At 44.8% G+C, this 22,915-nt stretch overlaps 1 protein-coding gene across 1 annotated transcript in view; it reads right to left on the bottom strand.

Moving 5' to 3' along the window:
- cntnap2a (contactin associated protein 2a) overlaps positions 1–14,528 on the bottom strand; it is a gene marked incomplete at its 5' end in the record, with an annotated part of 191,362 nt that extends 176,834 nt beyond the window's left edge. Inside the window, one exon of the mRNA XM_079754630.1 lies at positions 14,507–14,528. Coding sequence (XP_079610756.1) covers positions 14,507–14,528 — 22 coding nt within the window. The remainder of the gene's footprint in view (positions 1–14,506) is intronic.
- Positions 14,529–22,915: the final 8,387 nt, after the last annotated feature.

The raw sequence follows: 22,915 nt of genomic DNA, 5'->3' as shown, positions 1-22,915 counted from the left end.
AGCCACAAGATATCTAACAAGGCCAGGGAGACTCTCAACTTGTTTGCTGTGTCAGCTGGCATCCAGGCAGCGGCTCCACGGAAGCAAGACTGGAGTAGGAAGACCTTGGCATTGGACTTTGGCCGAGTCCGGAGTCATTGAATTATGTGAGCAAATGTCACTTTTGGCGAATCTTGTCTGGTAACGACGGTGGCTTAACAGACAAGCGGGGAGGGCTCAGGCGTCTGTCTTGGCTTGAAACTCTTGAGCCTGCGTTCAGGGCGGTGTCAGGGAGGGCATTCTCAATGACTCAGATAATGGGTCAGAGTGTATAAGGGTGTCCAGAGTCGTAAACATTTAAAGCAGTAGGGATACATTTTATGGGGGACCTTCGTTGACATTGAACCTCTAAGCATTGCCAACGGTAATTACAAAGTGCTGTTATTCCAAACGACACAAGGATTACTTCTTTCACTTTTTCTTTCTCTACTAATGTTCATGAGGCATTTCCTATAGCTGGCCAACACTTATAGCATAGTGGAGCTCATTTACATTTTATGACTACAATTAACAACTTACGTTTTACGTCCATCCCCCCACGCCTTTGAGGCCAGTGTACTCGGTGTCTGAGCGGATGCTAGTCAGAAGACCGTAATGGAGTTCGTGATAAAACCTACAGACTACAGGTGTGTTTTGCACCTGGTTTCATTCAACATCTCCCCGGGAGGACCGAGTTTTCGAGGATGGATCGACAAGGACACCAAAAACCAGATGCTCCTGCGACAAAAAATACAGCTTCAATAAACATTAACGGTTCCCTCTCCCTGTCAAAATCTAAAACCCTAAAAGCTGCAAGGTTGATATGAACACAGGGGTTTGACTTTGACTTGACCCAGAAGAATAGAGGTGCGATAATGACAAGGATGTGCTTCGGGAGCACAGCCGGAGCGCGCACCGTTGTGCCGCTTTACATAACTCTTTGGGCTTCTGGAAAGAGCAGACATTACGCGACCGCTGTGCAAAAGTGTCGCAAAAATGGAGAGGCAACGCATGTTGAACGAGAGAGATGAGTGAATAACCAGCCATTGAAACCCCAGGGTACCCGGCCTGTGCCATTTCCCTCCACTTCCACTGTAATACCCCGGTGACAAATCAAAAAGCCACCCCCATTTAACTTTCCATGAAGCACCCGGGGCCAGGGGAGGGGGGGGGGGGTAGTGTCCAGGGACAGTGGGTTTATCTATTATTTATCCGCTGTAATTAAAGGCCTGCTTGGGATGAGTGATTTGCTGTGTCGCAAGGTAATCCACAGGGTGGAGGGGGGCTGGCTCATCGCGCTGGCCTGCAGTGTGAGGCGGCGGTGGTGGTGTAGATGGTGGTGGGGGGTTGAAAGATGATAAGGAGCTGGAGGTGGGGGGCGGGGGGCGTTGATCGATGAAGGAGGAGGCGGCAGAGTGGGTGCTTTTCCGACGGAGCGGGTTCTGGATAATGCGGTGAACTCCCCTGAGGAAGGCGCTCCGTCTCCAGAACCGTCACTTTTGGGGTAACTTTTGGTCGCTGCTGTTGGTGCACTCGATAAGCAGATAAACGGAGGTGTGTGATCGTGTTGGCTTGTGCAGGGCCAATAGAGAGCAAGTCGCGCGGCAGTACGGAGTGGCGCAGCATGGGAGTGAAGTGGTGGTAAGCCCTTTGTGCAGATATGATGAAGGGGTGGCGGGGTAGAGGGTTGTGTGTGCACGGCGAAGACCTTCAAGGCTGTCAAGTAAGCTGTACCCGTTCCCAGAGAAAATGACAACAACATGGTACCATGATTCATATCAGGATCTGGAGAAAACAAAGTGATACTGATACACACACACACACACACACACACACACACACACACACAAAGATCTCATAGCATTTTTCCGAGGCACGACGTCGGAGGGGGACCTCCGGGAGAGGGAGATGCGAGGAGTCAGAGTTCAATTGTATTTTGACGGACAGATGGCGGGAGGCAGACACTTGGGTCATGGAATAAGAGTGATTATTAAACCGAGCACTTCCACCACAATTTTATAATCCATCCCATTCTCTGCCACGCACGAATCTCAGGAAACAATGAAGGTTCGACAATGGAAGGATTTTGAATTTGTTTATTTGTGTGGGTGCGTGCGTGCCACGTCGCTATTGCATAATGCACCTGCAATGCCGTGTGCGCTTGTTGGTATGTGTTAAGAATGGTTTGCTTGCCAGATGCTAATTGGTGGATGGGCGCACTTGGTGGATGGGTGCGCTTGACACTCGCCCCTCAGAAAACAGCTGTGCATGTCAGAGAAATAGAGCGAGACAGAGACACCAAGAGAGAGAGTGGTATAAAGAGGAGTGAGAGAGAGAGAGAGAGAGAGAGAGAGAGAGAGAGAGAGAGAGAGATAGCGAGAGAGAGAGAAGAGACCCAGAGGTAGAGAAAGAGAGAGAGAGAGAGAGAAAACAGCAGGAGAAAGACAGGGAGAAGGAAATCAGTGTGAAATACAGCAGTCTCTTCTCGTCCAATTTTCCATCGCCTTCCCCTCATCCATTCACTCCCCCCCACCTCCTCCCAATTCTCTCAGTGGCGCCTTGCCTGGCGGGATGGCTGTCGGGCCTGTCCAGGGGATGCCAACACCAATCCGTTTGGCCCACCTGATTCATTGAGCTCTCACCTAGGACTGATCTTTTTCAGCACCGCGTGGAGCAGAACCCACTGCCTTTGACTGATATCACTGGCATGACGGTGGGTGTGTGTGACGTGTGTGTGTGACGTGCGTTGCTTTTCTTTATGTTAGTGTGTCTTTATGTGTGCGCCTTTTTGTGTGTTTTTCTTTAAATGTTAGTGTGTGTGTGTGTGTGTGTGTGTGTGTGTGTGTGTGTGTGTGTGTTTCACTATGAGCGTGATGGTGTTTCTTTATGCGTGTGTGTGTTTACATTGTGTGTGGGTGTTTCATTATGTGTGAGCATTGTGTGCGTGTCTCCAGTGTATTTAATGTGTGGTAAAAACGGCTACATTATAACCTTCATAACCTACTCAGCCGACACAGCTGACTCCCACCCAGCTCCGCTCTCCTTGACCACCCTCTTCAAAAGGCCGGGAGGAGGACTTGGTAGTCTGACCTGAGTGAGGGAAATACGAGGAATAATATCGCTTTTTGACCCGGAAAGACCTGGAAAGATTAGCTGAGTACTGTGGATTAGGTATGTGGTGCAGTGTGTCTGTGTGTCTGTGTGTGTATGTGTGCGTGAATGTGTGTGTGTGTGTGTGTGTGTCTTTGTCTGTGTGTGTGTGTGTGTGTGTGCGTGAGTGTGTGTGTGAGTGTGTATGTGTGTGGTTGTCAGTGCAAGCCGGTTTTTCTTCCGTCTAAATATTTGGCCTCCGATGAGCCCAATAGACTCCCTGTTGTGATCGTAAGTGCTCTGTATAATGGCCCCCTGCAGTGACTTGCACTTACACACGTCTGTATGAATCTATGATGGCAACTTCATAAATTCAGCTCATTACAGTGTTGTTTTTTTTTGCAAGTGTCAAATTAAATATCCACATATCTTAGCGAACAGATGGAATGAATTACAACTGTATGATCCCGTTTCTTTTTGCCATAGCTGTATTTATTTTATGCAATTTGTTTATTTTTAAAGTGAGGTCTATTACCGGCAAGCAGTGTGGTCCACAGCTCCTAATTACAAACATGTTTTTAGTGATAATAAAGTTTACAATACACCTTACAATTTTTCCATTTTTTCATTGTCTTTTTAGAATTTATTTGTTACCAGCATTCGTAGTGTTGATCAGCAGAGAAATAGTCTGCCAAAGACGTTGACGTCGCTTAGAAACCGAGTATGCTGGAGTTGATAAGTTACCGGACTGCTTGCAGAGTGATATGAAAGACGGCAAAAAATCCACTTTCCTTGACAGCGGTCAATTATGCTTAGCAACAGTGAATTATCAATTAGCCGTGTAATAAATATATATATATATTGTTCATGTGTCGTCCTTTTGAAAAGATTCACGTAAACCCTTTGAAATATCTATTTTTAAATGGTGAAGGCCAAATCCCCCTTTAAAAATCCTAACAAATATTTTCTTTGATATATGTCATTTTGCTGCATAACTCTGAACCAGAAGTAACACCAGTGAGTTGAACATAATTGTTATATTTTCCTTTACTTAGATTTTCTTTTCTCATTTTTTATTGATAATTCGACCTTGCCTTTAGTGCTGGCTGACCGTCGCCACAGGGTAAACGCTCTTGGTACTTTCAACCAATGTAAGCACTGCATATGGATTCCAAATTATGTCACCATAGCAAAAGCGATGCTGTGGAATCAGGGTCAATGGAGGAGCAATGGACCGAACTCTAAACACTGAGGTGGATAGTGCCCGTCATCTAATGTTAAGAAAATGATGAAAGCGTTTATAAGGGCTTGGGCCCATTTGCTACCAATCCAGATTAATTGTTGACATTGACTATGTTTGAAGGGCGATAAGCCATGTTTTTTGTTTTACCAAACCCACCTGGAGGTGTAGGTATTGTGGCAGGCCAGTGGGTGTGGGGTTTCCACTCCACCAAGTTAAACAGGTAAACCGACACAACACACAAAGCAGTTCGAAGGGGTGATTTATTTACAGGGTAAATAACTTCACCAGGGTGGGGAAAAGGGTGATCCAAAGTCCGTAGTCTGTAATCTGTGTCCAGGGGTCGTCACCAGGAGGGTCCTCAAACAAGCGGTCAGTACACAGCTAATCAATAAACTTCAAGGTCTCTCTCTCTAGGCCGCACCGAGCTTCCAGGCAAGATCCTGCCTGCTGCTTGCTAGCCCTAGCTCCCGCTCTAGCTCCGGCTTGTGCTGGCCTGCTCTTTCTTTTTACAGCCAGCACTCCATCTTAATGGCCTTCAGGCACTGCCTCGTTGATTGGAGGAAGTCCATGTATGGCTTGGGGGTGGAGCCAGCAGGTTGCCAGACCTACCACTCCCCTCACTCCTCCCTGGCTTCTGCCACAGTATGTTCCAAAATTCTCTAGTCGGCTAACTATTGACATAAACTCTATTTCAAATAAGTGTTTTGCAGCACCCATAGCTGGATCTTTCTTTTGTCCAACACAAGTAAATGCATAAGAAGAGCCCTGGCTGGCTTTCTCCAACAGTGCCCACAAACAAACAAATCCACAAGTTTAGATTCTGTGTTAGCACGCCACAGGGCATGCCCACAGATGTGGACACTGAGAGCCACACATCTTGAATTTTGAGCGAAGATAGTGACTGTGTGTTAGGCCACCAACTGAACGCTGTATTCAGAATTCAGCACTTCCCTTGTTTCACAATGACTGACTCAGACACTGCCGGGTTTAATGAAACGGGAGCGTTTGGACCCGATCCGCCGTACTTGTGTGAACTCGAGTACTCTGCAGGGGCAATTGAAATCAGCACAGAGTGGGACCGATTCAGGAGGCATACAGATGCGACACAAATCGATCCGCCGGGACAGTCAACAAAAATAAAGCTTTATCTATAATATTGAAACGTTGCTCTGTACTAAGAATGCAGATTTAGAACACTGCCTAAAACACAGCCACCTCCATAGCTCAGAATTCTAATGTGTGCCCCTCAGTCTCCAAGTTTGTGCAGTGGCGTATAAACACAGAATCGAAACTTGGGGATTTGTTCTTTGGCACTAATGGAGAAAAGCTAGCCAGGGCAGTTTGGTTGCACTTATGGGCAAAACATAGATACCACTATGGTAGCTGTTAAACACTTTAATATAATGGAATAGAATAGCATGGAAAAGAATGTCCATGGCTCGTCAACTGACTGATTCGGAACGCATGTACACCATGACTGGGGTTGAGTTGATCAAAGCATAGAAACAGACAATGTTAACACTTAACCTGGGGTCTTAACAAACCAGCCAAATCCTTTAAGTTCTTTTAAATATGGGTTTTATGTATGTTTTCAAACCTTAAAGGCAGTTGGTGTGAGTGTGCTACCATGCCTTCCTAAACCAGGTATAGCCAGGTATAAAAGGTCCGAACCCTATTCACTCTCATACACAGAGAATGAAGTAGAGTTAATCTATACCTGTATATACCCTTGATGACATGGATTTCAATTTGGCATTGTCTTAGGGGCCAATCTCTGTATGCGGTGCACAGCTCTTTCTAAAGCATGTTAATAAGCTTGAACAAGTTTAAGGACAAGGGTAGCGTCAATTGATCTATTTTTTCTTATTTCCGAATGAAACAATCAAAAGCTGAAAGTTTGTTTTCATGCTCACACGAATTGCCTATCTATCGACCAACCAATGTTTTTCTTGTTGAGGAAAAACAAACAAATCATTTTCTATGATCAGTGTCTGATTCTCAAGATAAAGCCCTACATTTGGATTTGGAATAACATTCTGCAGATGTGTATACGTATGGGATTTGGACATTACTTTTCAAACTGTTTGTTAATACAAAATTGCTGTATTCTTGAAATAAACATAAACATCCCTCTCTCTCTCTCTCTCACACACACACACACACACACACACACACACACACACACACACACACACACACACACATAGTTACATATTGCATTGTACTGCATGGGGTCCCATGTGTGAAATTGTCTCTGGTTTACCATGAACTGGAAGATCAAATGATACAATTTAAATATATCCATTTATCACTCTCTTCTACTTCTCCTCTTTCTTTCAGCGTGTGCGTATGTGCTTGTGAATGTGACGGAATGTGTGTATTTATTTTACCCTTATGTGTGAGCAAACAACTATGTCTATGTGAAGTATTTGTGCTTGTATGCATATGTTTTTTTGGGCCTGCTTGATTGCATATGAGTTTGTATGTATGCATATTCCCCCATTCACAAATGGTACTACTAAAAGTCTCTTGCTATGTCATACTACTGTATTGGAAAACAACCAAGATCCAATTTAGTCAATTGTACAGGGAAGATAGTGGCCATATAATCCCTTTTAAACAAAACAACGCCATTCTGTCTTCCCCCTTCTGCAAATGTCAGCAATATTAAAACAATGTGCTGATAAACTGCCCAGCCGTAGCAACAAGACTCAGCGGTGTCCAATTCCCCCTACTTTAGAGCACTGCTTTAGAGCCACTGTGTGCTTCCAACATGATTAGCAACCCAAAATGTTGCCGCCTTTATCCTCTCCACAGATACTTCTGGCCCCTTTGTAGCATTAGGCTCTGCCCCCGCTGAGATCCAATATGGCCACAGTGGCAGTGAAAGACTGGTAGTAGAAGGAAACAGGGGAAGAGGGAGTGGGAAATATAGAGGGCGGAGAAGAGTGTGCATTGATATCACGGTGCATGCCTTCAGGCTCAACGCTCAATGCATGCACCCGCACGCACAGGCGGACGCACATGGAGGCGCACACAGAAACACACACACCCGCAGAGATGTACATGGATGCACGGACACTTGCACGAAAACATACATAGGCGCACATGTTTGCATCACACACACACACAAATACATGGATGTACACACAAACACACACACACACAAGCAAATGTATGAATGCATACACGTGCACAGGCACACATTTATGCACACACATAAACAGGCACACACACATACACACACCGTACATAATACAAACATGCATGGGCACACGCATATTTGCCTTCATCGTTTCATGGCTTTGACTCTTGCTCTTTCCCCCCCCAGTGCTTAGCTTGTTCTCTCTCCCTTGTTACCGCCAAGGGTAGGACTTTGCATGGCTGGCAGGGCGAGGGTGTTAAAGGCAGTCATTAGCGATTCATGGAGACTGGCACTGAGAAGGGACTGTGTACATGTATTATCTCACACTTAGGCCCAGAGAGAGAGAGAGAGAGAGAGAGAGAGAGAGAGAGAGAGAGAGAGAGAGAGAGAGAAGAGAGAGGCAGAGAAAGAAAGAGGCATAGAGAGAGAGACAGAGAGAGAGAGAGAGAGAGAGAGAGAGAGAGAGAGAGAGAGAGAGAGAGAGAGAGAAAGAGAGAGGCAGAGAAAGAAAGAGGCATAGAGAGAGAGACAGAAGAGAGAGAGAGAGAGAGAGAGAGAGAGAGAGAGAGAGAGAGAGAGAGAGAGAAAGAGAGAGGCAGAGAAAGAAAGAGGCATAGAGAGAGAGACAGAAGAGAGAGAGAGAGAGAGAGAGAGAGAGAGAGAGAGAGAGAGAGAGAGAGAGAGAGAGAGAGAGAAGAGAGAGGCAGAGAAAGAAAGAGGCATAGAGAGAGAGACAGAAGAGAGAGAGAGAGAGAGAGAGAGAGAGAGAGAGAGAGAGAGAGAGAGAGAGAGAAAGAGAGAGAGAGAGAGGCAGAGAAAGAAAGAGGCATAGAGAGAGAGACAGAAGAGAGAGAGAGAGAGAGAGAGAGAGAGAGAGAGAGAGACAGAGAAAGGGAGGAGGACTTGCTGGACTGAAGTCTGTTCCTGTAATCCTGCGATCGATAAGCGCTGCCCACCTCAGACACTTCCAGGCACTACGAAGTGGACAGTGCCGGGCTGGGGATGGGGGACGAGTGTGTGGTACGAGGGCTGGGGGCGTAGGTTAAGAAGGACAGCAAACATTGTGAGAGACCGTCGGGCGTCAAGAAGAAGATGAATGGGGAGGCAAGGGACACCCACCTACAGACCCACAGAAGGAGATGGACTGATGGAGCGAGACAAGAAGGATGATACAGAAGATGAAGATTTTAAGAGTAGATGCGTTCAGGGGGGAGGGCAGCTAAAGACATGAGGTCTGCCGTACTTCAATCCTCTAGCTACTGAGGTTAAAATGTCATGCCTTACATTTTATAAGAGAGCTTCAGAGGAACGGTAAAGACTGATAGAGTACAGACACTGTCACTTAAAAATGTGCCCGGGGAATACATACACTCACACGCACACTGCCGCGTACACAGACACACACACACACACACACACACACACACACGCTTCTTCATACTTCATACTCAAAGCACATGCACACACAGAACCACACACACACATGAATGCATGCGCAAAACTATTAGCTCCTGGAGGCAAGTCTAACAGTAATTAGAAGTGAACTCTATCAGCCCGGTGACCTTCAACTCCAATAGCCACCAGGGGCTGAGAAATTAGGGTTTACTCTCCACAGTGCAGGGGCTCATGCAGGTTAATAGGAAACTGGGGCTGTGTGTGTGTGTGTGTGTGTGTGTGTGTGTGTGTGTGTGTGTGTGTGTGTGTGTGTGTGTGTGTGTGTGTGTGTGTGTGTGAGTATGGGCGGCTTTGTGTGTGTGTGTGTGTGTGTGTGTGTGTGTGTGTGTGAGTGTGTATAGGCGGGAGTGTGCGTGTGAGTATGTGAGTGTGAGTATGAATGTGTGAGCGACTGAGATAATGAATGTATGTGGACGTGCATATATGTGTACTGCGTGTGTGTGTGTGTGTGTGTGTGTGTGTGTGTGTGTGTGTGTGTGTGTGGGTGTGTGTGTGTGTGTGTGTGTTTGTCAGTCTTGGCAGACTTTGCAAACAAGAGACGTGCTAAACCTCAGCCAGGGTTGGGGTTGGCCGGCAGGGACTTAGCATTGTTCTCCCATTCGCTAACACCTGCCAGCGCTAGCGGGAATTAGCATCGCTCAAGGCCAGGGCGTCGTCGCAAAACATGGCTTACGGGAGCTCGCTTTGTTTGCACCAGGGCAATAAAGCGCTGAGTGTTGTTTGCTTATCGCGTCATAACTGATGTTTCTGGGCCGCTAGGATGCTAACAACGTCCCGGGCTTTCCAGTGGAGATTACTACCGTAACGTGCTAATGATGAGGATTAGGGAATGTGGCGAAATGTGTTCCTGGATCCTGCAGGTTGGGTGGGCATCACAGGCTGCCAACCTCACTCTCCAAGCAACCGGAGCTCGTCCCTTTAACTATTTATTTTATTTTTGTCTCTTCTTCCTGTGCTCCATCTGTTAAACTTTTCTCCTTGAGTTGTCCATTCCCCCTTGGACCCCATTAACTCCCACCTCCTCCCACTTAATCACATTTCTTCACCATTCTTCATCTCACTCTGTCCCCCTCTCTCTCGCATGCTTTCAGTCTCCCTGCTCTTCTCGGTTTCTTTCTTTCATTCTGACTTCCCTGCCTCTGTCCCTCAGCCCTCCCGCTCTCTCTCTCGTGCACACTCTCTTGTGCACTTCCGTCACGCACACCACACCACCATGCGCAATTATTTTCAGAAGGAAGGGCCGGTTGGCGATAGATTGCCCCTGATGAGTGGAGCTCAGCTGTGAGGTGTAAATGCTCTATAGTGGAGAGAGAGAGGGAGGGAGAGAGGCGGTGTGTGTGTTTGTGTGTGTGTGTGTGTGTGGAGGGGTGAAGGAGGATTGCCGTTAATGAGGAGGCTGAGGAGTGACTAGGGGAGTGCATAGAATGTGCAGACTTTTGTGAAGCTGTTAAGGGAGAGTGTTACTAGAGAAAGAGAGAGAGAGAGAGAGAGAGAGAGAGAGAGAGAGAGAGAGAGAGAGAGAGAGAGAGAGAGAGAGAGAGCGAGAGAAGAGGAGAGGTTGAGAGACGAGCAGGAACGAAAAACAGGAAACAAGGATAAACCTAGAGAGAGGGAGGTAGAGAGATTGAAGAAAGTAAAGAGATAAAATAACACTATACTCAGAAAGCAACAACACTATGGATTTATTTACAGTTAAACAAACAGACAAACTGATATCCAGAAAGTTTCTCGGCTTTCCCCACCCTACCTGTAGGCATCCATGCGCAAAAAAGGCCTAACTCCTTCTATACACACTCCCTAATTATACCAGGGAGGATATTCACTTTGAGTCGCCTGCCACGGATAAAAGTTTCTTCCCTGAAGTTACTTATTTGCAAACATGCAAAGCAATACACAAAGGGGGCCCTTATTGCATCTTGTCAAAGCCGGCAATGAAAAGACTGGAAGAAAATCAAGGTCCAATCGTACCAAGCCTTCAACAACACCTTCTTTGGGGACAGCGAGGACTGTGGCCCTCAGGGTTAAGGGGAAGATCAGTATTGGTTTGGGGCCCTTCGCTCCCACATTTAAATAAACAGGAAGCTACACAATGAAGCTATACAACCGTGTCCATAGACAAAATATGTTAATCGCTCACAAAGGAAAAACACCAATGTTACTGTAGGAAAAAATAACAAAGGCTGTTTTCACAAACACACACACAGACACACACACACACACACACACACACACACACACACACACACACACACACACACAAACGCACACAATCCCAAATATGCAGTCTCCTAAGATTGACGATGGGTGCAGCCATGCGGAACTGATCGGCACGGTTTCGAAAACAAATTATGTCTGTGGCCATGTCAGACGCCATCGAGGAACACACTGGAGACAGAGAGAGAGAGAGAGAGAGAGAGAGAGAGAGAGAGAGAGAGAGAGAGAGAGAGAGAGAGAAGAGAGAGAGAGAGGCAAAGGAGAGAGGGAGAGAGGGAGAAAGAGGGAGGAAGAGAGAGCCAAACACAGCTTAAATATTGATGTTACTTAAACATCAGCCTTGCATTGTTGTTGAACTTGCACCGCCACTTTCATTTATTAAACAACAGTGCTCTGCGCCAGCTTCCCTGGTAATTAAAGATGATTCATTCTCAAATACCACTCTGAGGTGGAACAAATGGAGACAATTTACTCTCTCTCCTCTCATTAGCTATACGCCTGGCAATCTACAAAACACACACCAGGAAATGGGGTTGGGGGAAAAAAATGTAGTTTAAGGCTTTGAAAAATATGGCGTCTAAATTATTTATTTTCTTCTTTTTATTTAAGTCACACTAGCTTTTCATGTTGAGAGGCGTAAACTTCTTAAGTCTGGCGGTTTTGTGTTTGCGCTCAACTGAGGAAAATCTGAGGTTAATCCTTGAAAAAATTAACTATGGATTGTTTATGACATTATATTACGGTCAGATTCCATTTACGTTTCTTCTTTTATGCATACCCAACACCTTGCTTTAAGAGCAGTCCCATTTTGTTGACGTTGCTATTAACTATTTAAGCAGACGCTTTTATCCCAAGTGCTGCCTGATGAACAAGAAAAACATCCTAAGCCCAAAGGGACTTACAGTGACTGCAGACTCAAGTCATTATGGAGCTGGTAGGTTTAAGGGCGCATTGCTCAATGGTGTCTACAGGTAGAATGCAGAAACTGGGGCTCCGACCCAGACCCCTTTGACTGGGAATCAAACCCCTTTACACGACACTATTCTTCCCTCTAATGACATTATTCTGATTATTCAGTTTCAAGAGAAATCAGGCCTACGGTATTCAAATTTTCCAATTGATGCATTCAAATGAAGGTTACTGAAAATAGGCCAGGTTCAAAGGTATGGATGGCTTTAAACACATGGTAAGCTTCATTCTGACAGGGAAAACAATGAATTGCTTGCATCTGGATGAAAGCACACAAAGTCACGTGCTTTGACCTGGCAGATCGATGAAAATGCATTGATCATTAATAAGAACGTCCACTCCAGCATTAATAACATGGATCACATTTGAAGAAATATGGTCCTCCTCCTCACTGTTCTAATATGAGTGTTACAATGTCAATATCGCTGCAGGGGTTTTCCCCGCTTTAGGACTGTCTGACACTTCTGTTTCTGTGATTGGTTACCTAAGGTCAGTAGTTCAATAATCCTCTGGCCGCCCCAGCCCGACTCAAACACAAATACTGTACGTCGAATCCCACAGCAACACACTCTCTTCCTCTCTTAATAGGGCGCGTCCACTGAGAAAGAAAGATCTATAGAGATAGTTTGGGATTTGAATAATGTTAACACATTTGAAAATAATTAATACCCAAGTGGGCTTTGCTCAGCCATATGTATTTGATGGTGTGCTGCATGTGTGTGAACATAAAATGTATGCATGTTTATATGTGTGTGTGTATGTGCGCACAATTGCACATTTGTGTGTGTACAGGCATGGATTTGTTTGTGCCATTCACAACAGATCTCGGTTCTCCGTCCTGTTGCAATAAACTCTTTTATTGCAAACAAAAAATCGTGTGTGCGCACAACTGTATTTGGGCGTGTGTGTGTGTATGTTTGCGTGTGTGTGTGATTGATCGAACTGCAGTGGTACTGCAGATGGGAGAGAAGCAGGAGGGAGAGAGATGGAGAGAGAGAAACAGAGAGAGAGAGAGAGAGAGACTGAGAGACTAGATCAGATTACAGATGTGCAGAGTGCTGAGCAGGTGAGCACACAAGGAATCGGAGGAGGGCTAGGAGAGATGGTGAACAAGGGACTGCTAAGAGAGGAAGAAATTGACAGTTGAGAAGAAAGAGAAGGGCACTGAATGATGACAGGGTGGAAGGAAGCCAATCTTTTTAAGGGTGGCCATGGATCAAACTAAACAGAAGAACAAGATGTGTCATGAAGAAATGGCCCCAAAAACATTGATTTGCAATTGTGTCATTTCGGAGAGAAAACAAGGATATAAAAGGCTATCAAGCATAAAGTTTCCAATCCCTAAGGATTAAATCCCTATCCTCGAAGTGTAATATACAATGGCTAAGGTGATCCCGGGTGTTTGCTGTGTCTGACTCCCACAAGAGAGCTTCTGGATTTGAAAACCAATGTTTTTAATCCTACTTGGAGGCATGTATCTGAAATACACTTTGGCTAATAATGCCTTCTAAATTACTAAATGGTGCCAATATCCGCAGGCTACCTGTAACCGTCATTGAGCAAGATAACCTGATCCCCGCCTGCAAATTAATACCATGTTTCAAAAACTCATGCTTACTAAATTACAAAAACTGTTATCGCAAATCATTCCCACAGGTCAAGTTCCACACCTGCAAGTTTGTCACATTATTCAAACAACTGTCTGCGAGAACTGTCAGTAGCACTGTGAGGCACTGGGAGCAACAAAGTATTCACCTCTGTACTATATTCTGTGTCTGACCTGATTTCAAAAACCAAAAACATAACAATCCAAAAAAGACACGTAGAAGCCGAGGCTGAAACATCATTCAGATGCCGCCACCATAGCTCTACCTATTTATTCAAAAGCGTTACCGAGGTGGCTGCTGTGGAAATCTCCTGCTGATTAGTCTGCGGCCACGTGACCGTCACAGTTTTACACAGATTTCTATAGATTCACCACCTGCCGAGGCTCACCCCCACGAGTGCCCAGAGGACTCTGCAGGGGGCTTTCGAGAAATAGAGAGAGAAAGAGAGAGGGAGAAAGAGCGCGCGTCGAAGACTACATTTTGCCACTGCAGGAGGCTCTGGTAGGGAACGTGGCACCCGCTTGCATTCATCATTAGTGCTTGAAGTATGCAGCACTGTATACGTCATAAAATTTGGCTATTTATAATTGAAACATTCAAACTGCTCCCCCTGAGGTTTCCAGACTCAAGACTCACCACCGTTTGACCTATCATGAACCCTGCAGGATTGGGGTAATGAAGGAAACAGGGAACCCCGTACTTCCCCCGTCCCCCCTATTGGGATCAGGCATGGGTTGGAAGCTCATCAGCATGCGGCTTTCTCACATTTCCTCAGATGGCGTTTCATCGCGTATCTCCCCCAACCCAGCATGTGCCCCTGAAGTGCACACACAAACAGACAAGTGTAAAAAACAAATGGTGCTGCATAATATCCATTACGTACAACCGCGTGCATGGGGAAAGAGCGGCAAAATATATTAGACATGAAGCCAAAGAAGAGAGAGAGTGAGATAGGGAGAGAGAGCGAGCAAGGGACAGAGAGAGAGGGAGAGAGCGGGAGAGAGAAAGAGCACGAGAGAGAGAGAGAGAGCAGGAGAGGGAGAGAGAGCGCGAAAGCGAAAGATCACGAGAGAGAGAGAGCGGGAGAGAGAGAGATCGAGAGCGAGAGAGGGAGGGCGAGAGGAGTCCTACGCTTTCCTCCGCCGGCAAAGTGCAAACCCGTTCAGGTCAAATTGAAACTTTTTTTCTGGTTCTTTTTTCTCCCCCTTTGCTCGCTACGCCGTCCCTATGCAAATTTAATTTCCTAAATCGGCACATCTTTATCGGTTCTGCTGCATAACGATCAGCATCCTATTATAAATCCCTGCAGGTCCGCTGGTCATGAGGGGTAATGCCTGCCACCTTAGAATGCCATAACCATGAATGATTTCCCTGAATGTCTCATCCCGGCCCCGCCTCACGTGCACGCCCACATGTGCACGTGCGCTTAGTTGTGCATGTTCCGGTAGCGTGTTGTTGGGGGGTTGCTAGGAGCCAATGTGGGACAATTGTGCGTGTGAGTGTCTGTCTGTGTGTGTGTGTGTGGGGGGGTGGGTGCACGTGTATGTGCATGGGTATGTGGATCACATAGCTGTCATCACCATCTGTCAAGGGAAGATGGCTGCTAGGGGGGGGAATAGAGTTTTAGGACCTCCATTCTCCCCAAGCTGAAATTGGAAGAGAACTTTAAAGAGGTTCACATGGTTCTGCATGAGAATAGGTGTGAGAGAGAGAGAGAGAGAGAGAGAGAGAGAGAGAGAGAGAGAGAGAGAAAGAGACAGAGAGGGAGAGAGTGAGATAGAAGGACCGAGAGAGAGAGCCAAGCCATCAGACACTCACACACACACAGCATGCATGATGCGCCACGGCTCCATTATCTCGAGTTTCCCTTCGTTCTTTTGGGCGCTTACTACTCCCGGCGCTCCAACATGGCGACACCTCGCCTCCCCAGATACGAGGGTAGCATCGGCCGACGAGGGATATTAACCACTCCTCATGAGGGGGAGAAGAGCTGACCGTTTGACACCACCCATACCCTCTCCTCTCGTCAACTGTCATAACACACCCTTTCATAAAGTGCCGCAGTAAAACCAAACGCAAGGGCGCCGTACCTGATCAATTAATCAGAGGACCAGGTGTTACCTGGAGATGCGTGATCAGATAAAAGGATGAAAAAGGTAAAAGCATGAAAGTAAAGCTTTTCCGGGTTGGGGGAGTATAGCTCTACTTTGTTTCTTACTTTGTCTCGTTTAAAATAAAAAATTGAAAAAGGATCAATGAGATTGGATGTGACACACGCAGCACATTCACTTCTTAAACTTCTTATCGGCCCCAACTTGACAACAGATAACATAGACCCCCGGTGTGCACTTTGCACAGCGGCCTCCAACCAGCTCGGAGTGCTTTATTTTAATAAGGAGTCCAATTAGCCAGAGACACGCGACCACGGCATTCTGATAACCGGTACGAGATAACAGGAACAAGGAGATAAAGCGAAAAATAATAACCTTCGTCTTCTTTAAAGTCAGAACCTATGACTGATAAAGTCAAGAAAGACAGAAAGTTGAAAAAAAGAGTGGTTCAAAAAAGGAAGCTGTAATTCCTTTTATCTTCTGAAGAGAGCAGTGTAGATAAGGGCCTATGTTGTTCCTTTTAATCTAAATGTGACTATGTCTTGGTCTTCCGAACACGGTTAGCAGAGGGCAGTCTACCTGCTATACTGAAATATTTATGAGATGGTGTAGTGTGCGCACGTTTGGCACAGGCACGACTAAAAAAGGTTGAATATGAATATGAAATATGGTGCAACATGTTATTTGTTGTTTTTTATGCATGTATTTATTTATATATTTTTGGGGTTTGTTTTTGTTTCATACTTTGAAAACATATATCTGATTTATCCGCTCTACAGCTAGAACTTTGATCGTAACTAACAGCCTGTTTTAAGAAAACAGATGGAGAATACTCAATTGTTTATTTAACTTTTACTTTGGACAAAAGATCTCCGATTTGTCTCTGAGAATGTCTCCGCTAACGGTTTAGTCATTTATTGATATAAACAATGTTTCCAACCCAAAAATCTTTCCTCAGAATCCATTATTGGAGTGTCTGTATAATAAAACAGAAAAGTCAATTGACCCCTTAATGAGGGTAACCATGAACACCAATTGAAGAGATGTATCCTGTACTCATGTTGACATTCAGCTCTCTCTCTCAGTAACACAACTCCTTAGTTATTTGTAGGGCTGAACCCACTTACGAAGTTCCAAGTTGCCAGTTAAATTGATAAATGTTTTATGAATGTTTCCTTTTCTTTTTTCAGTTTTATACTCAAAGCAAGCACAAGTAAAAGGCGTGACAGATCCGTAGGCTAAATCCAAATAAAATCACATGACAACCAATGTTAAAAAATAATGAATATTTAGATAGCATTAAAGTGATGTTAAGCAGCAGGCGTAATGGCTCAGCGGCCAAAACATGGGTCTGACACAAAACAACGGCTGACACATGACAGGGATCGAGGGGAGTTTTGATCCGTTTTAACACCATTGTTTTGGCTTTTCAGGATTCAGTTAATAGCACTAGACCCACTGCGTGTATCGCTTCAAAATACCCCCCTTAAGAGTGCTTTAGTACAGAGCGATAATGTCCAATATTTTTTTTGGGTTTATAGTTGTGTTGATAGACGTCCTTGTGTTGCATACAATACCGGCAATACTTTTCATACAAAACAAAACTGAGTTAAGTAACAATGCAAAGCTGGACCAGATGTTCCATTCTAATCTTCTACATCGTTTTCTCGGTGTTGCAGCACTTGGTCCTTCAAGGTTATTGTTTTTTCTCGTTTGACCGGACATGCAATAGCCCATGTATCCTCAAGCTCACCTCCTAGTTCTCCGGTAATCATTATCTTCCCTTTTCCATGATTAATGTGCAATATAATTCCTGTGTTAAGCCTCTATATCATGCTGTATCCGGTGACGATAATGAACATACAAAATAAAACCTGGGAATGTTCGACAGAGAGTGCGATTCGACCGGTAATTTTTCGACTTTTAGAGCACAGCTGTAGTTCATTTATGTTCTGTAAGAAATCCCATTGGTTTATTTATTGAAACACACAAATTGGCGCAGTTTAATTCTCCCAAACAATGCGGTCAACAGAGATACTTCACCGACCGTCTTGCAAATGAACCCGGCAAAACATTGCGTTTCCAGCAGTCCTTAAGGAGCAACGGGGAGAGCATCTCAACCACATAACTGTCATTCCTGCTTTGACGAGACATCCCATCCGGTACCTGCACCATGGTTATTGGCGTCACTGCCAGAAAAAGAAACAGTCATTCTCCTCGTATTTTTTTTTATGTGTGGCTCTTGATTTTCTGATGGGCCAGGCACCGTGGGACAAGCTCGGGCCAGACGTGAAGGTCACAATCGAGGTCTGTTCCAGACATAGATTCGCCTGACACCTTCCCCCATGGGCCTGGAGTGTGGTTAAGGTCCGGGCGATGGAGCTGGTAGCGGGGCTACCATGGCGGGATTAGCATGCCCCTGTGCTGTTCCTCAACCGCCTGCTTTGTAATCCAATAGACGGGTCAAATTTTGAAGGGTTATTTTCAGCTCAACCACTTTTTTTTTGTTGAGCGGCTTTCCAATAATATTTTGCTGACTGCCACTGATGATTGCTGTTTTGGTGGTAATCGAGGACTGAGGAGCCTGGCTCAATAATGAAAGAGGCTGTCGAAAAAGCTCTGGCAATGAGGATGTGCTCGCATTGCAAAACACATTCTTCATTAAATAGTTTATTGATTAAGAGAAACAAAACAGAGATATTGCATATCTTCATAGCATGCAATTGCTTAAGATTGCAGCTCACTCGCACTCTATGGTTGCGATCGGTGATGCTAAAGGCTGGTACGGACAGAAGAAGTAACGCAATGGATTCTCTGGGACCAACATGCTAATTGCCTCAGAATGAAAAAAGCTGTTATATGAATTAAACAGACCACTTCCTAAATATCTCACTCGACTAAGTGTTTCTGCGAAACCAAGTAATCTAAGTAAATAATTGATGGGGTGTAAAAAGTAACTGTAATGTGTTCATATTTTAATAGTCAATTAACATTATGTTACGTGTGTGTGTGTGTGTGTGTGTGTGTGTGTGTGTGTGTGTGTGTGTGTGTGTGTGTGTGTGTGTGTGCGTATGTGCGTGCGTGCGTGTGTGTGAGGTGGGTATGGGGGCGTGTGTGTGTGGAGTGTCTGTGAGTCCAAGGAATGCATAGTTGACCTACATCACTGCTCCTCCTCCATGCATGTAAAGCTTTGGAGAGGCAGTCCAAACTCAGCGTAAAAAGTCAGGAAATAAGTCGATGGACGAGCAACAGAGCTCATTAAGGAAGATACAAGAGCAGCATTTGGAAGGTGGAGAAGATAGTTTGAATATTGGGCTTGAAGGTGGAAGACCTCTTCCAATATCCATCTGTTGAATGTTTAATGCCATCTGATCGACCGGGTTTTGATATTGAAGCATATTATTTTTTTCCCCCACTGAAACTGAATAATGAATTAATGTTTTTATATAAAGGGGAGGTAAGCTTATGACTCAGGCACAGCTTAATATCAGGGAACTAGGGGTGCACTATCAAAGAAAATTTCGGTTTCCACAAACTGGGATGTTTATTGTCAAACAGAGCAGTCTCAACTTCTTATGTAATTTGGGTTTGGAGAGTTTAGAGTTAAAGTCATAGTTTAAACAAAAAGAAACACATTGACACTACAGTAGTTGTTGGTAAGGTTTCTGACACAGGCGATAGATTACTTATGTTGGTTTTCAGTTAATTTCAAGTTCTCCTGTTGGGAGTTAAGGAAGAAGAGGAGTGCACTATCAAAACAGAATTTCATCTGCAAACAATTTTTCCCTCGAAAAAAATCGAAATTCCACACGCAACTCATGTTAGGGAACAGATGGTCACAGATGTGCCTCTGCACAGCAATACTTAAATACGTCTGCAAACTCGCTGCAAATGTATACCTGCCCATTAGTTTCAATGATACTTTATATGAGCAGGTCCTCTGAGAGATGCTAAACCGCAGGTGCCCGCCTTGTTACAATGTAAATACTATAATTTGAGGTGCTTGATTTTGCAGTTGCAGGTGTTTTCATTCCTAAAAAAAACCTGGGTTATTGAACCAACAGGCACCTGACTCTCTGCTCAATTTGGTTTGCTCTTTTATTCAGTTTGTCTAACGATTCATATATAATGTTTTCATTTTCTAACTCGTGTCCTCATTGATTTCTTGTTCTCATTGTTTGGCCCAAACGTTGCAGATGAAAGAACCATAGCCGGGCTGAGTCCCAAAGAAAGAATTAGGTGAAAGTGCGGTAAGGCGAGGCTGTCTGGATGGAACAACAGCACGCAGTACTGGCGGTCAGCCTGCGTGCACTGAGCATGTGCGCTACGCTGAGCATGTGTACTGCACTGAGCATGTCCAATCCGCTGAGAATACTGACAGAAAGCAACTGCTGGCCGGACACAAAAGAGAGTAGTCAGCCAGCATTGTATTCAAATGTTTTTATCTGTGTGACAAGCAACGTCAATATTCTAAGTATGCAGTTTTCCAAAAACTCAGATGTTTATTGTCAAACAGAGCGGCCTCAACTCCTTAATGTAAATTGGTTTTGATGGAGGGTTGAGAGATGTAGTAATAGTTTAAAGTAAAAAGAACACATTGACAAGCTATAGCAGTTGCGGGTCAGGTTTTCTCACAGATTCGATAGATTGCTTATGTCGGCTTTTACTTAATTTCATGTAGGTTGGTGCAAAGTTGCGCTAACTAAAAGCTTTGCACTTTCAACAATGAATAAATAGTTATCTTCACTCCATCAAAACAAAAAGCCACAGTAATCATTATTTTTCTACATCCACCACTCTAATAATTTGTATTTTCTGCTGTGATGCACGAAACAGCGGCATTTAATCATGTTTCTTTTCTATCGCATTAATATTCTTCTGGCTTTAACACTGTGGCTTTGTACTAAACCTCACACAAAGATATCAGACTTCTAAAGATATTCCGGACTACAGAGAGCAATGCAGCAGAGGAAAAGTGCTATGAAAGGAAGCCCAACCTCTAAAGGGCCTTAAAATACAAATAAAGGTTATCGATCAGAGACAGGGAGCAGTAAAAAACTACACACACAATTGATTAGTCGTCCTTTCAAAATGTCAGTGGATAGTGAACTGTGACTGGAAGCACAGTGGGATGTAGTGGGATGTTTGTGACCTCAGACTGGAAGGATGGACAACAAGTGATGCAGAGAGCCTGGGGTAGAGAAATAACTAAAAGAAAACGACATAAAGCAAAAAAAGGGGATAAATCCCAACATGGCGCTGGCCCGCCTTGTCACATTGACTGGTTCCACCAGTTCCAACCAGAAACAAACGACAGCAACTGCACCAACAACAGACAAACTTTGCTTTAACTTCGCCACATGTCAAAACAGCAAAACACACCCGCCTGCCACGGTTGGCCCCACATCCATCCACGAGCTGGTGGCTGACCTGTTGTAATACAGGCGCCGTGGCATGGGGATAGCTCTAGCTGCGTCTGAAGCCAGCATGCCGGGACAGATGGAGGAGGTCTATTTAGAGTGTGTGTGTGTGTGTGTGTGTGTGTGTGTGTGTGTGTGTGTGTGTGTGTGTGTGTGTGTGTGTGTGTGTGTGTTGTACAGCTGTGTAGCCCATGGAGCCACAGGCTTCCCACGCGCTCGCCTTAACTGACGTCGCAGCAGATTGCTTATGACAGCTTTTTTCCGGCTGCAAAGAACCAAGAGTCGCTGCTGAAACTGTGCTCCATGTATTACACACAAGCGGCTACACACACACTGACGCGCACACACACACACACACACACACACACACACACACACACACACACACACACACACACAGCAGGATTCAGCGGCGGCAACACTCACAAATACACGTCGTTGACGGGTGATCAAAGCAGTCAATGCCTTCCACAAAGAAGTTTACCCTCATCCCTGCCGCCTGAAACACCTTATCAGGTTTGTACACACCTAAAGACACCTACGCCGATCACAGAAGGAATCCCCTCCCCCAAAAGCAGCTTGGCTTTTCTTGCCCTGGAGGGAAATTTTATAGATTTTGAATTGTGTTGCATATTCAACTGTCAAAGAAGAAGACTAATCCCCTGTTAGCCGGTCGTTTGATGTGCGCTACATTTTTGCAGTGGGTGGGATATGAATACAGACATTGTACATACAGTGGTTTACATTGTATTTGCATTCATTTGTTCGTTTTACTGACAAACACGGACACACACACACACACACACACACACACACACAGTAGATAAGTGTGTCAGTTGTGTGATATACCAACACAAAAGAAATAAGCCGCAATATGAATAATCTCACAAGGGCCTTGAGGGGGGATATGATTAAAAACAAGGGAATGTTAAACATTTTAAAATACAGCATAGCGCTATCACAGACTTTAAAGAGAATATAGATTCCAATTGGCCACGGGCAAATGCTAGATTGGCTACATTCACTACTCGCTAAATTGCTATCTAACTAGCTGCAGGGTTTCCGTCAGTGAATGTGAGTGCACTAAATCAGTTTAATCATTGTATTCCCCTCTACCCCAAGAGCATAAAAGTACAACCCACACTGTCCTTAAAACACAGTTACTTCCCGTCTGTGACCACTAAGCCTAAATCAAGTAGGCAATATTTGAATTGTAAACTTACAAATGTGGCACTTTGTTTTCTACTGAGTTTAGGTCAGAGTGGTCACAAACCAGGTACATTTGTTTTTACTGCATGAGTGGATGACAAACACAATATTTTTGCCGTACATAAATCTGTGTACGAATGACTTATCTTGAGCAAAACCAACTGTCAGCTTGACTTGCCTACTCTGTTGACTGTGTGTCAGTTAGCTAGCTAGATATCGCTCCTGCTAGACTTCACTGAGGGACTTCTCAACACCACTGCCAAACTTTGCTATGCCATTTGTTGTGAGTTAATTTACTTTTTCTTATTTATTTCTAACTTCTACCAGATTGATGGACCATCATGTCATTCTGTCAGAGAGTGGAGGGATGGGGGTAGGTGTGCGAATTAACGTACTACATGCTTATGGCAGGTGGACGAGTTGTCATCTCTAGA

The sequence above is a fragment of the Pollachius pollachius genome (genome assembly GCF_949987615.1).
Source record: "Pollachius pollachius genome assembly, chromosome: 17".
NCBI lineage: Eukaryota > Metazoa > Chordata > Actinopteri > Gadiformes > Gadidae > Pollachius > Pollachius pollachius.
This window is presented reverse-complemented; position numbering and strand designations above follow the sequence as displayed.